This window comes from Pipistrellus kuhlii, unplaced genomic scaffold (assembly GCF_014108245.1).
Source record: "Pipistrellus kuhlii isolate mPipKuh1 unplaced genomic scaffold, mPipKuh1.p scaffold_m20_p_3, whole genome shotgun sequence".
Taxonomy (NCBI): domain Eukaryota; kingdom Metazoa; phylum Chordata; class Mammalia; order Chiroptera; family Vespertilionidae; genus Pipistrellus; species Pipistrellus kuhlii.
This window is the reverse complement of record NW_023425529.1, coordinates 43,277,917-43,289,144: the sequence shown is the minus strand read 5'-3', so window position 1 is coordinate 43,289,144 and position 11,228 is coordinate 43,277,917. Positions and strand designations below refer to the sequence as shown.

At 47.7% G+C, this 11,228-nt stretch overlaps 1 protein-coding gene across 1 annotated transcript in view; it reads right to left on the bottom strand.

The window, feature by feature from the left end:
* TMPRSS12 (transmembrane serine protease 12) overlaps positions 1-11,228 on the bottom strand; it is a 35,212-nt gene that overhangs the window by 19,572 nt on the left and 4,412 nt on the right. Inside the window, exons 2-3 of the mRNA XM_036457013.1 lie at positions 6,100-6,295; positions 62-330 (exon numbers count right to left, since the gene is read on the bottom strand). Of these exons, the coding sequence (XP_036312906.1) occupies positions 62-330; positions 6,100-6,295 (465 nt within the window). The remainder of the gene's footprint in view (positions 1-61; positions 331-6,099; positions 6,296-11,228) is intronic.

Genomic DNA, 11,228 nt, shown 5'->3' with positions numbered 1-11,228 from the left:
AGGGTTCACCCTCTCCAATAACCAGAAAAAAAACTATCGATAAAATTCAGACTATAATTACCTCCTTCTGATGTTCTTCCCCAGCCACCTATGAAACACTTCGTCTTTTCATCCAGCCTTTGGAAAACATCAAAAGGTAGACAAATAGGCTGAACATAGTTATTATACTTCACTGCTTTTTTTAATCGAAAAAGTGCAATATCATTTACATAAGTTTCCAAACTGAAGTTTGGATGGATGATGATTGCTTTAACCTTTATAATCTTGGTGGGTGGATGTCTCCCATTTATATTATTAGTTCCAAGCACAGCTCGCCACATTACAGGATCCCTGAAAGAAAGTAAATGTTCTTGTTATAAACACATTTATTTGAGTAACTATTCTTAATCTTCCACTAGTTTTTTTTTCTCTCGTTAATAAAAATTTTTTATCCTTTTATGTGACATAGTCACATCAAATAAAACCCTAAATATCAAGATGTAGGAAAAGAGAAAAAGATCTGTGGAACAGGAAGTCCAAAAACAGATTTTAGAGAAAATTTTTTAAAATATATTTTTTTATTGATTTCAGAGAGGAAGGGAGAGCGACAGAGAGATAGAAACATCAACAATAATGCCAAAACCAGTTTGGCTCAGTGGATAGAGCACCGGCCTGTGGACTGATCGATGTTTCTCTCTCATCGATGTTTGACTGTCTATCCCTCTCCCTTCCTCTCTGTGGAAAATCAATAAAATATATAGAAGAAAAGAAACATCAATGATAAGAGGGAATCATTGATTGGCTGCCTTCTGCACCCCTCCCCCGCCATGGGGGACCAAGCCTGCAACCCAGGCATGAGCCCCTGACTGGAATCGAAGCCGGGACCCTTCAGTCCATTGGCCAACATTCTATCCACTGAGCCAAATCAACTAGGACTCAGAGAATTTATATGACTAAGGCAGCAGCACTTCTTACCAGTGGACAGAGCATGAATTAGTAAATGATATTGGAGAAACTAGTTTGAAAAGTGAATTAAATCTCTGAAAAACACGAAACAATAAAATAAACTCAAAATGGCCGAAACCGGTTTGGCTCAGTGGTAGAGCATCGGTCTGCGGACTTGAAAGGTCCCAGGTTCGATTCCGGTCAAGGGCATGTACATTGGTTGCCCCAGTAGGGGCGTGCAAGAGGCAGCCGATCGATGATTCTCTCTCATCGATGTTTCTAACTCTCTATCCCTCTCTCTCCCTCTCTGTAAAAAATCAATAAAATATATTTTTTTAAAAATTAAAAAATAAACTCAAAATGAATTAAATTAATTTAGACACAAATATTTTAAATAAAACTTCCTATCTTTTAGAGATACATGAAGTATCTCTGAGATTTGCTGCAAAATAATTGGAGGGGGAGTTGATGAGGATAAAGATGAAACTAACTAACAAAAAAGATGAAACAAGCCGAAACCCGTTTGGCTCAGTGGATAGAGCGTTGGCCTGCAGACTGAAAGGTCCCAGGTTTGATTCTGGTCAAGGGCATGTACCTTGGTTGCGGGCACATCCCCAGTAGGGGGTGTGCAAGAAGCAGCTGATCGATGATTCTCTCTCACTGATGTTTCTAACTATCTCTTCCTCTCTGTAAGAAATCAATAAAATATATTTTAAAAATATATTTAAAAAAAAGATGAAACAAGATCCTGCAAGAATTAGTAACAAAGCTGGGCTATTAGTATCTGGAAATTCACTAAACTGTTCCCTCTACTTTGTAAATTCTTGAAATTTTAGAATGAAACATTTGGATATTAGCGTGAGAATTATAAAAATTAAATCAGAAAGAATATGTAGGTGAGTACATAAAGCAGTATTGACATGAAGAAGAACTTTATAAAGCATGGCATTAAATATCAAAACAACAAAAACCACACCAAAAAGCAAGCAAGACCCCAGACGAAACCAAAAGATGTTCTGTAGGACAAAAGTCAACAATTAAAACCCAAGCATTTTATAGTTGTTATACCTGTCACTGGATTGGGAAGGATTTACTTTTTACATGGTTGTTTAAAATGCTGAAATTCCTTTTCACTGTTCAAATTGGAAAAGTTTATGTATGAGTGTGTGTGTGTGTGTGTGTGTGTGTGTGCGCGCGCGTGCGCGCGCACACGCACACATCCTATATAATAAAAGGCTGATATGCAAATTGTTTGAACAGTGAGACAACTGGTCACTATGACACACTGACCACCAGGGGGCAGACACTCAGTGCAGGAGCTTCCGCTTGGTGGGCAATGCGGTACCAGAAGCTGGGCTCATGGCTGGTGAGCAGCAGCGGTGGTGGGAGCCTCTCCCGCCTCCGTGGCAACAGTAGAGATGTCTGACTGATGGCTTAGGGCCTAAGCCTTAGGCTCTTTACCATGTCAAAGGAACGGATCAGTAAAGGCACGTTATAGAATTCAGGAGGCATTAAGAGCTTTTCCAAGAATTTTCAAGCCATACGAGCAGGTTTGAAAGCTATAGAAAAGCAGTCTTTAAAGGCAGCATGTAGAAACAGTTGTACAACACCCACACCTCAAAGAGCAGAATTGACTTCTAACTCTAAAACTTTTTCTCCATCTCTTTCTGTACCCTTGGTTTACACCGCTGCATCTTTCTAGGTTTATAATCTCTTTTCCTCAAAGGCCAATTGATAGAACTAAATCCTTATTTTAAAAATATAGTGTACACATTTAAAACCTATCCAATCAGGCCAGTTCCCTCAATTGAATTTTGAAATTATTAGTTCCTTTTAAAGACTTTTCATGCCCTAGCTAGTTTGGCTCCGTGTCTAGAGGGTCTGACCAAAGGGTCCTGGGTTCGATTCTGGTCAAGGACACGTACCGTGGTTGCAGACTCCTCCCCGATCTGGGTCCTGGTTGAGGCTCATATGGAAGGCAACCACATCGATGTTTCTCTGTCTTTCCCTCTCATCCACTCTCCCTAAGAGTCAATGGAAAAATATCCTCGGGTGAGGATTCACATACACACACACACACACACACACACACACACACACACACAAAAGACTTCATTCTTCTCTAAGACAGCTGTTCTCTTAAAAATGAAAGACTACCCTGGCTGGTTTGGTTCAGTGGATGGAGCGTCAGCCTGTGGACTGAAAGGTCCCAGGTTTGATTGCAGTTCAATGCACATGCCCAAGTTTCCGGCTCGACCCCAGTAGGAAGCATGCAGGAGGCAGCCAACCAATGATTCTCTATCATCGTTGATATTTCTCTCCCTCTCCCTTCCTCTCTGAAATCAATAAAATAAAATAAAAAATCTAAAAAATTAAAGGACGAGCCTGGCTGGTGTGGCTCAGTTGGCCGAGTGCTATCCCATGCACCAACAGGTACCTGGTTCGATCCCAGTCAGGGCACATGCTTGGGTTGCAGGCTCAACCCCCAGTTGGAGCATGCAGGAGGCAGCTGATTGATGTTTCTCTCACATTGACATTTCTCTCTCTCTCTCTCTCTCTCTCTCTCTCTCTCTCTCTCTCTCTCTCTCTCTCTCCTGTCCCTTCTTCTCTCTCTAAAGTCAATTTTTAAAAAACCATATATTTTTTAAAATTAAAGACTAAGGGAAACTGTATGACAGGTACCATGGTTTTTCAAAGGATTTATCTTAGAGCTTTATATACTACTATATATTCTAATCCTCACTCAAGGATATGTTTTTATTGATTTTAGAGAGAGCAAGGAGGAAAGTGGGAGAGAAAGAAACATCAGTGTGTGAGAGAACCATCAATTGGTTGCCTCCTGTATGTGCCCTGACTGGGGATCGAACCTGAAACCTAGGTATGTGCCAAGATCAGTAATGGAACCCAAAATCTTTTGGTGTAGGACAACGCTCCAACCAACCGAGCTACCTGACCAGGGCTAGAGGCCCAGTGCATGAAATTCGTGCGCAGGTGCCGTCCCTAGGCCTGGCGGGCGATTGAAGCGCAAGCATCTGGTGTGGGAGGGCAGGTCCCAGGTGAACTCTGGAGTCCCCACGCGGAGATGCGGTGAGCGCAGCTAAACACTGCTGGCCAGGATGCAGCCTGGGCCTCTGGGCCTCCCAGCGGCACCGCATGAAAGCTGGGCGGGCCGTGCGCTCTCCCCCAGCCTGCCTCGCAGGCCACCTCCTGTGTGAGCCCACGTGGAGCCCAACCAGCCCCAGCTTATCCGGAAGAGGCTGTGCGGGTGCGGGGCAGGCTCTTTGCGGGCGCCCAGCGCCTGAGCACGAGGCGTGAGGGCTTCCGCGGTGCCAGCCCTGGCATCTGGGGAAGGGGAGCAGCGGGAGTGAGAGGGGACCCCTGCATTCTCTCCGCACTTCTTCCCCGTCACCCTGCCCCCCAGGTAGCTGGCGAGAGGTTTCAGCCCCCTGCCTGGGTGCCACGGGAGGCTGGTTGCTACCCACCCCCCCCAGTTCCCTGTCCCAGCCCAGGGCCCAGCCTGGACTGGGAGATCAGGGCCGCTGGCAGCTGGTCACCGTTTGCAGGCCAATCTGTGGAGTGATTGGGCCCCTGCTCACACCCGCCTTGGTTTGGCGCTGCCCCCTCACCTGCTCTACCATCCCGCCATGGTCCCTCTCTCATCAGGGCCCATCAGGGCCAGCAGCACCTCCAGCTGCCCACTGCCAGCACTGCATCACTGATGCCACCATGTTCCTTGCCACCCCCTGGTGGTCAGTGCATATCAAAGCAAGTGGTCGAACTCCTGGCTGAACAATTTGTGTATTAGGCTTTTACTACATAGGACTAGCGGCCCAGTGCACAAAAATCATGCATGGGTGGGGTCCCTGGGCCTAGCCAGCAATCAGGGCCGGCCAGGGCCAGGCTGATCAGGGCCAGGCTGGAGAGAAGGTGACGGTTGCTAGGCCGGGCGTGGAAGGAACGGACGCTAGAGGCCGCCATCATTGACGCTCTGCCACCGCACGGTTCCTTCCCCTGCGACTGCACCAGCACTGTGGCAGGCGGGCAGTGGGACAATTGGGGCCTGATGGCCAGGGGGAGGCATGGGGCATAGGAGGTTGGCCATTAGCCCTGAGAAGGGAGCTGGACTTCAGCACCCTGAAAGGGTTCACATCCACTGCCACCCATCCCGGTTCCCCATCCCAGCCTTGGGCCAGGCACCAATTGGGTGATTGAGGACTGCCGACTTGGGGGGAGGGACTGCGGGGGGTTGGCTGTGGGAATGCACTGACCACTAGGGGGCAGGTCCTGAACTGAGCGTCTGCCCCCTAGTGGTCAGTGCACATCATAGCAACCAGTTGGTTGGTCACTTAGGCTTTTACATATATACTAGAGACCCTATGTACGGAATTCGTGCAAGGGACTCAGCCCTCGCAGCCTCGGCTTCGTCCAGAAGGACATTGGGAAGGTCATTCAGCTGTCTGGTCTAATTAGCATTTTACCCTTTTATTATTATTATAGATAAATGGTTCTATTCTCACTGCGGTAAATCCTATTTCTCCAAGATTGACATAATCCATAGATTCAATAAACATTTACTGAAGTAGGCCAAGTTCTATATTAGTACCAGGAATACACTAGTAAAATAAAACATGTAGTCCTTGCCTTCAAATAACTGCTGATCTAAAGGTGAGAAAGACAAATACATGATTACAATATAATAATTTTAAAAGCTAAAAAAAAGTTTCATTATTTAAAGCAATGTCCAACCCACAAGCCAAATCTGGCCTGTCTCCTATTTTCACACAGCTAATAAGCAAAGACGTTTTGCACTTGTAAATGGTTGGCAAAAAAGTAATATTCTGTTCAAATTTCAGTGTTCATAGATATCTACTGGATCACAGCACACCCATTCAATTATGTATTGCCTACGACCACTTTGGTTCTACAGTTACATAGTTGTGACAGACACCATATGGTCTGCAAAGCCTAAAATATTTACCAAAAAATGTCTTTACAGAAAATGTTTGTTGACCTCTGACTTACAGGATTCACTTCAAAAGATATTCAGCGTAGTACATATAAGGCATAATAGGCCCTTGCAAACATACAGCTTAACACGATTGAAGTCAAAAGTCCCTCCACCACTTTTAAAATATTCCTAAGAGAATAAAATAGGAGTGTGTTATGAATACATACCTCGTGTCCCTAGTGCAGTGGGCAGCTGTGAGGACCCAGCTGTGTCTCACTAAGCTTCCTCCACATATATGAACCATATACTTTCCAGACCGGATCTGCAGGCTGACGATCCAGGGCCACGCGCCAACCTGGGCGTCTGTGCCCCCCACAATCCGGGACCCTGTCAGCACGCTCACAAGCGGGGCTGTTCCACAATCTAAAAATAAAAGCGACACATTACTTAGACTGAACATCTCATAACAACATGCATCACTTCCCAATCTTACCACATGGATTATAACCTTTTAAAAGTTCCTATTTTAACAACTGGCCGAGCAAGCTGGATACCATACTTTGAGGGAGGGGGGGGGGAAAGGAGAGTGAAGGTCAACAACATGTCTTCATTATTTGTACAGAGAACGACTTTAAATCCACACAGTTCATCCACTTTGAAGCTCCGTTGCCCAAAACCATACACATGGGGTGTTTTCCTGGCCAGGCGTCATGGTCTCCCCTGGGTGAGCTGGTGAGTCAGACCATTTTCATTGTTTTTTTCTGACCTGCAGTATAAAAAGGTCTCCTCGCGGCCCTAATCCAACGCTGGCATCCAGTGAATTCTCCATCTGTGACACAGGAATGACGAACCCGTCCGTGCTCACAGAGACGCCCTGCACACACCTGCCCTTTTCACTCATTCCTGCCTCGTCAGGGTTACCATGGGATGCTCGGGTCTGTACGTTTTAGCTCAAGGCCCTTGGGAGCACGGGAAAGGAGGGCCCGAGCCAAACACCGCGGAGGGAGGAAGAACAGATACTGCCCTGTGCGTCCTCCTGCCGCCGGAGCCGCCCGCGGGACCAGGAGGGGCGCCTGCCGGGCGAGAGCGAGGCGCGTCCCGGGAAGAAGAGGGAGCTCCCCGGCGGCGGCCGCGGCAGCAGCAGCAGCAACAGCAACAGCAGCAGCGGGGCGCCCAGCGGCCCCAGCCACATAGTGGACGCCGGCGGGCAAGATGGCGCAGGCCGACCACCCGCCGGCCACGCGGTGGGGCAGGTGAGGGCGGAGCCAAGGGGCGGTGAGGGCGGGGCCAAGCCCGCTACGTCAGGGCATTGCTGTGGAGGTGTCCCGGTGCGTGCGCACTTATTGGACAGATGCACCAAGAGTCCCGCCCTCAGCCAGGCTCCAGGCGCTTCTGATTGGCCAGGTCCACACACATCCGGGGAACAGCTGCGGTGGGCAGGCCGGTGCTGGCGAAGGCCTGTGAGGCTGGGAGGGCAACAGGAAGGGCTGGTCAGCAAAGGCAGCTCCAGTGGGCACCGGCGGTAAAGCAGAAGGCAAAGCAAGTGCAGAGGTTGGGGTTTGAGACAGTACCGGCACTGGGGGAACCCAATTTCTGTGATACAGGTTGACTCATTATTTTTTATTTTTATTTATTTTTTAAATTTTATTTTATTTTTTAAAATATATTTTATTGATTTTGTACAGAGAGGAAGGGAGAGAGATAGAAACATCGATGAGAGAGAGTCATCGATCAGCTGCCTCTTGCACACCCCCTACTGGGGATATGCCCGCAACCAAGGTACATGCCCTTGACCGGAATCCAACCCGGGACCCTTCAGTCCCCAAGCCGACGCTCTATCCATTGAGCCAAACTGATCCCGGCTATTTTTTATTTTTAAAAAATAAATTTTATTGATTTTTTACAGAGAGGAAGAGAGGGATAGAGAGTTAAAAACATTGATGAGAGAGCATCATTAATCAGCTGCCTCTTGCACACCCCCTACTGGGGATGTGCCTGCAACCGAGATACGTGTCCTTGACTGGAATCAAACCTGGGACCTTTCAGTCCGCAGGCCCCCGCTTTATCCACTGAGCCAAACCGGTCTCAGTGGTTGACTCATTATTGTTTGATAGTCATTTGCCTTTATCGTGTTTCAGGGAGAGCGAATACAGTCAAACGCAAGGACCTGCAAAGCTGAGGACAAAGCCTGCCTGAAGGGATCGGCCGCCTCCACCTCAGTCCTCAGCCTGAGAGTGCATGGTGCCTCCCCTGTCAGAATCCCTGCGATGCCCCCTGGACACTCCACACAGTGTGGGGAGAGGGTGTAGGGAAGGGACTCCAGTTAATGGGTCCACTGGACAAGTATTAACCTTACACGAGGTGCTGGACAGGGAAATAGCATCATATCCCCGGAAGTGTGTTAAGACCTGTCTGTCCGACCCAGAGGACTTTACCACTTGGCTGGCAACCAACCCGAGTCCAACCCCAATTCAGACACCAGCCAGTGGTGTGGCCCGTGGCAGTCCGGGAGGCTCCCTACGGGAGCGGGAGGTCAGCTGGGCCTAGATTGAGAGGGGATGTCAAGAAGAGGAAGGGGATGTACTGAAGACAGGCTAGGCCAGTGGTCAGCAAACTTATTAGTCAACAGAGCCAAATATCAACAGTACAACGATTGAAATTTCTTCTGAGAGCCGAAAACCGACTTCTGCTCATGGGCCACCAAGTTTCAATTGCACTGAGCGCCTGCACAAGGTATTTTGTGGAAGAGCCACACTCAAGAGCAATGAATCTTGCCGACCACTGGGCTAGGCTAAGGGACAGCATAAGCAAAGGCATGGAATTTTTAAAATTAATAAAGGAAACCTCAACCAAAATTGGAGTCTGGAGGGCCTGTAGTCAGGGGAACTCTCACACCCTATCACTCATCACTGGTTGCCCCAAACTGGAAGAGATGTGCCCCACTTCTCAGAGGTGACTCCTGCAACTGAAAGATCCCTCCTGATTCTTCTTCTTTTTTAAATTCTCACCCGAGAATTTAAATTGGGTTAGAGAGAGAGGAAGGGGGAGAGAGAGAAACATCAGTCAATTGCTTCTTGTACGTACCCCAAATGGGGAGTGAATTGAACCTGCAACCTTTCTGGTGTACAGGACGATGCTCCAACGAACTGAGCAACCCAGTCGGACTCCCTCCCAATTCTTAGCTGCCATACCGTGGGCGTGGGAACTGCTGGTTCTGCATCTCCACCTGATAAGTCTCACGTGGCTTCTTTATATCTTTAGTTGTAAGAATTCTGATCAGCTAGTCTTCAGGTGGTACTCAGTTTTAGTTGTAAAATTTAGTAAATTTGATGTGGTGGTGGGAAGAGGCCATCATAACCTCTACCTACTCCACCATCTTGACCAGAAGGAGTTTTTCTTATTATTACTGTTCTGTTCTCTTACAGAGACCGAGGAAACCATGCCTTCACATTTTTTGACCAGGACATGTCAGTGAAAAGACACGAAGCTTAAGGCTTGTTCTTGGTTTTGCATTTGATTTGATTCTTCTTTGAATCCAGAATCACCATGTATGGGCCTTCTTCCCTTTAGCAGAGTCATTTAATGTGGTTTTGGGATATGCAGTAGTAGGCACGAAACCTGCTTCATACTTAGGGGAAGGCTGCTGATGGCTCAGCATAATGAAAAGAAAGCTTTCAGTGTGACAAGAGCGAGAAAGAAGCAGGCAGCCCGCAGTCCAACAACAGGGCAGATGGCCAGGTCTGAGCCAAGAATATGTCTATGAGAGTTTCATCGTGGTGGGTTGACCCAGGATTTTTAAGAACAATGAAATCTGATGGCTGGTTTTAATGATCTTATTGCTATCTTGATTTGTCCCTCTGTTAACCCACACCTTCATTAAAAGGGAGCAGGGAGGGCTGTGGTGTCTGGGAGGGATGTCACACTGCGGGGAATTAAAGTAGGACTCAGTGAGAGGACAGCCACCTTGTTGCATCAACCCTGTGAGATTGTCATGGGCGACAGCATCAAATCAAAGGAGGCACTGGGCTTTCGGGGGAAAGGGAAGAGACGCTTAGGGCTGAGCTGAAGTCAGTGATAGGCAAGTGATAACGGAGCAACAAGCTGCAGCATGAACTGACCCAGGGGCAGACAAGAAACACATTTCCTGTTCCCCAGATATTATAGTGGGAGGTGATATTTGAAAGGGAAACACAATTGGGTGTTTGTGTGTGGGTGGTGTGGGGTGGGGATGGATATGACCAGATTGGATATGGCTTTATAAGCAGGGCAAGATGATGAATCTTGCTGTGACAGGTGACAGAGACACAGCAGATTGGTTTGACATATCCTGATCAAAAAGAGGTGCATGCAGCCAGGCCATGAGGAGGCAGTGGGCCGGGAACCACAAAGTCCTGTGCCTGGATTTCTTCTGCCTTAGCCAGGTCTTCTCTCTTCTCTCCTGCACTGTAACTTCCTTTCTTTGTGGATCACACCATAAGCAGGCAAGTATACTCTGGGGCAGTAGGGGGCCTCCAGAATGGCCTCCGATCAGCCCTGACTCCTGTATTCACAGCCTGGTTCAGTCCCCTTCCCTTACTGTTAGCTGGATTTAGCACCATGCTTCTAGCAAATAGTGATAGAGAGAGATGATGGCCTATCACTTCCAATATTAGGTTGTCAAAAGATTGTGACTTATTTTTTTTATTTGTTGATTAAGGTATTACATATGAGTCCTTATCCCCCCTTCCCCCCCGCCCCCATCCTCCCACTCATACCCTCACCCCCCTGGTGTCTGTGTCCATTGGTTGGGTTCATATGCATGCAAACAAGTCCTTTGGTTGGCCTCTCCCCCTTACCCCTACTCTCCCCAACCTTCCCTCTGAGGTTTGACGGTCTGATCAATGCTTCTCTGTCTCTGGATCTGTTTCTGTTCATCAGTTTATGTTGTTCATTATATTCCAAAAAGATTGTGACTTATGCTTAAACATGCTCTCTAGCTCTCCTGCTCTGAGGGAAGCAGGCTGCTGTGTTGCGAATGGCCCTGTGGCCCTAAGGCATGGCCCCCAGCCCTACTGACAAGGAACTGAAGGCCTCAATCCAACAGCCCACAAAGAACCAACTCCTACAACACTGCACGCGTGAGCTGGGAAGCACCTCTTCCCGTCAAACCTTCGAATGAGACCATAGTTCTGGATAACGTCCTCACCGCAACCTTCTGAGAGATCTTTAGCCAAGCACCCCACTGAGCCACACTCAAGATCCCTGACCCACAGAAACTGTGAAATAACAAATTTTTGTTGTTTTTAGCCACTGAGTTTTGGAATAATGAGGTATAATACATCTTGTTTCTCCTACCATTGAAATGTGTGGACGAAAG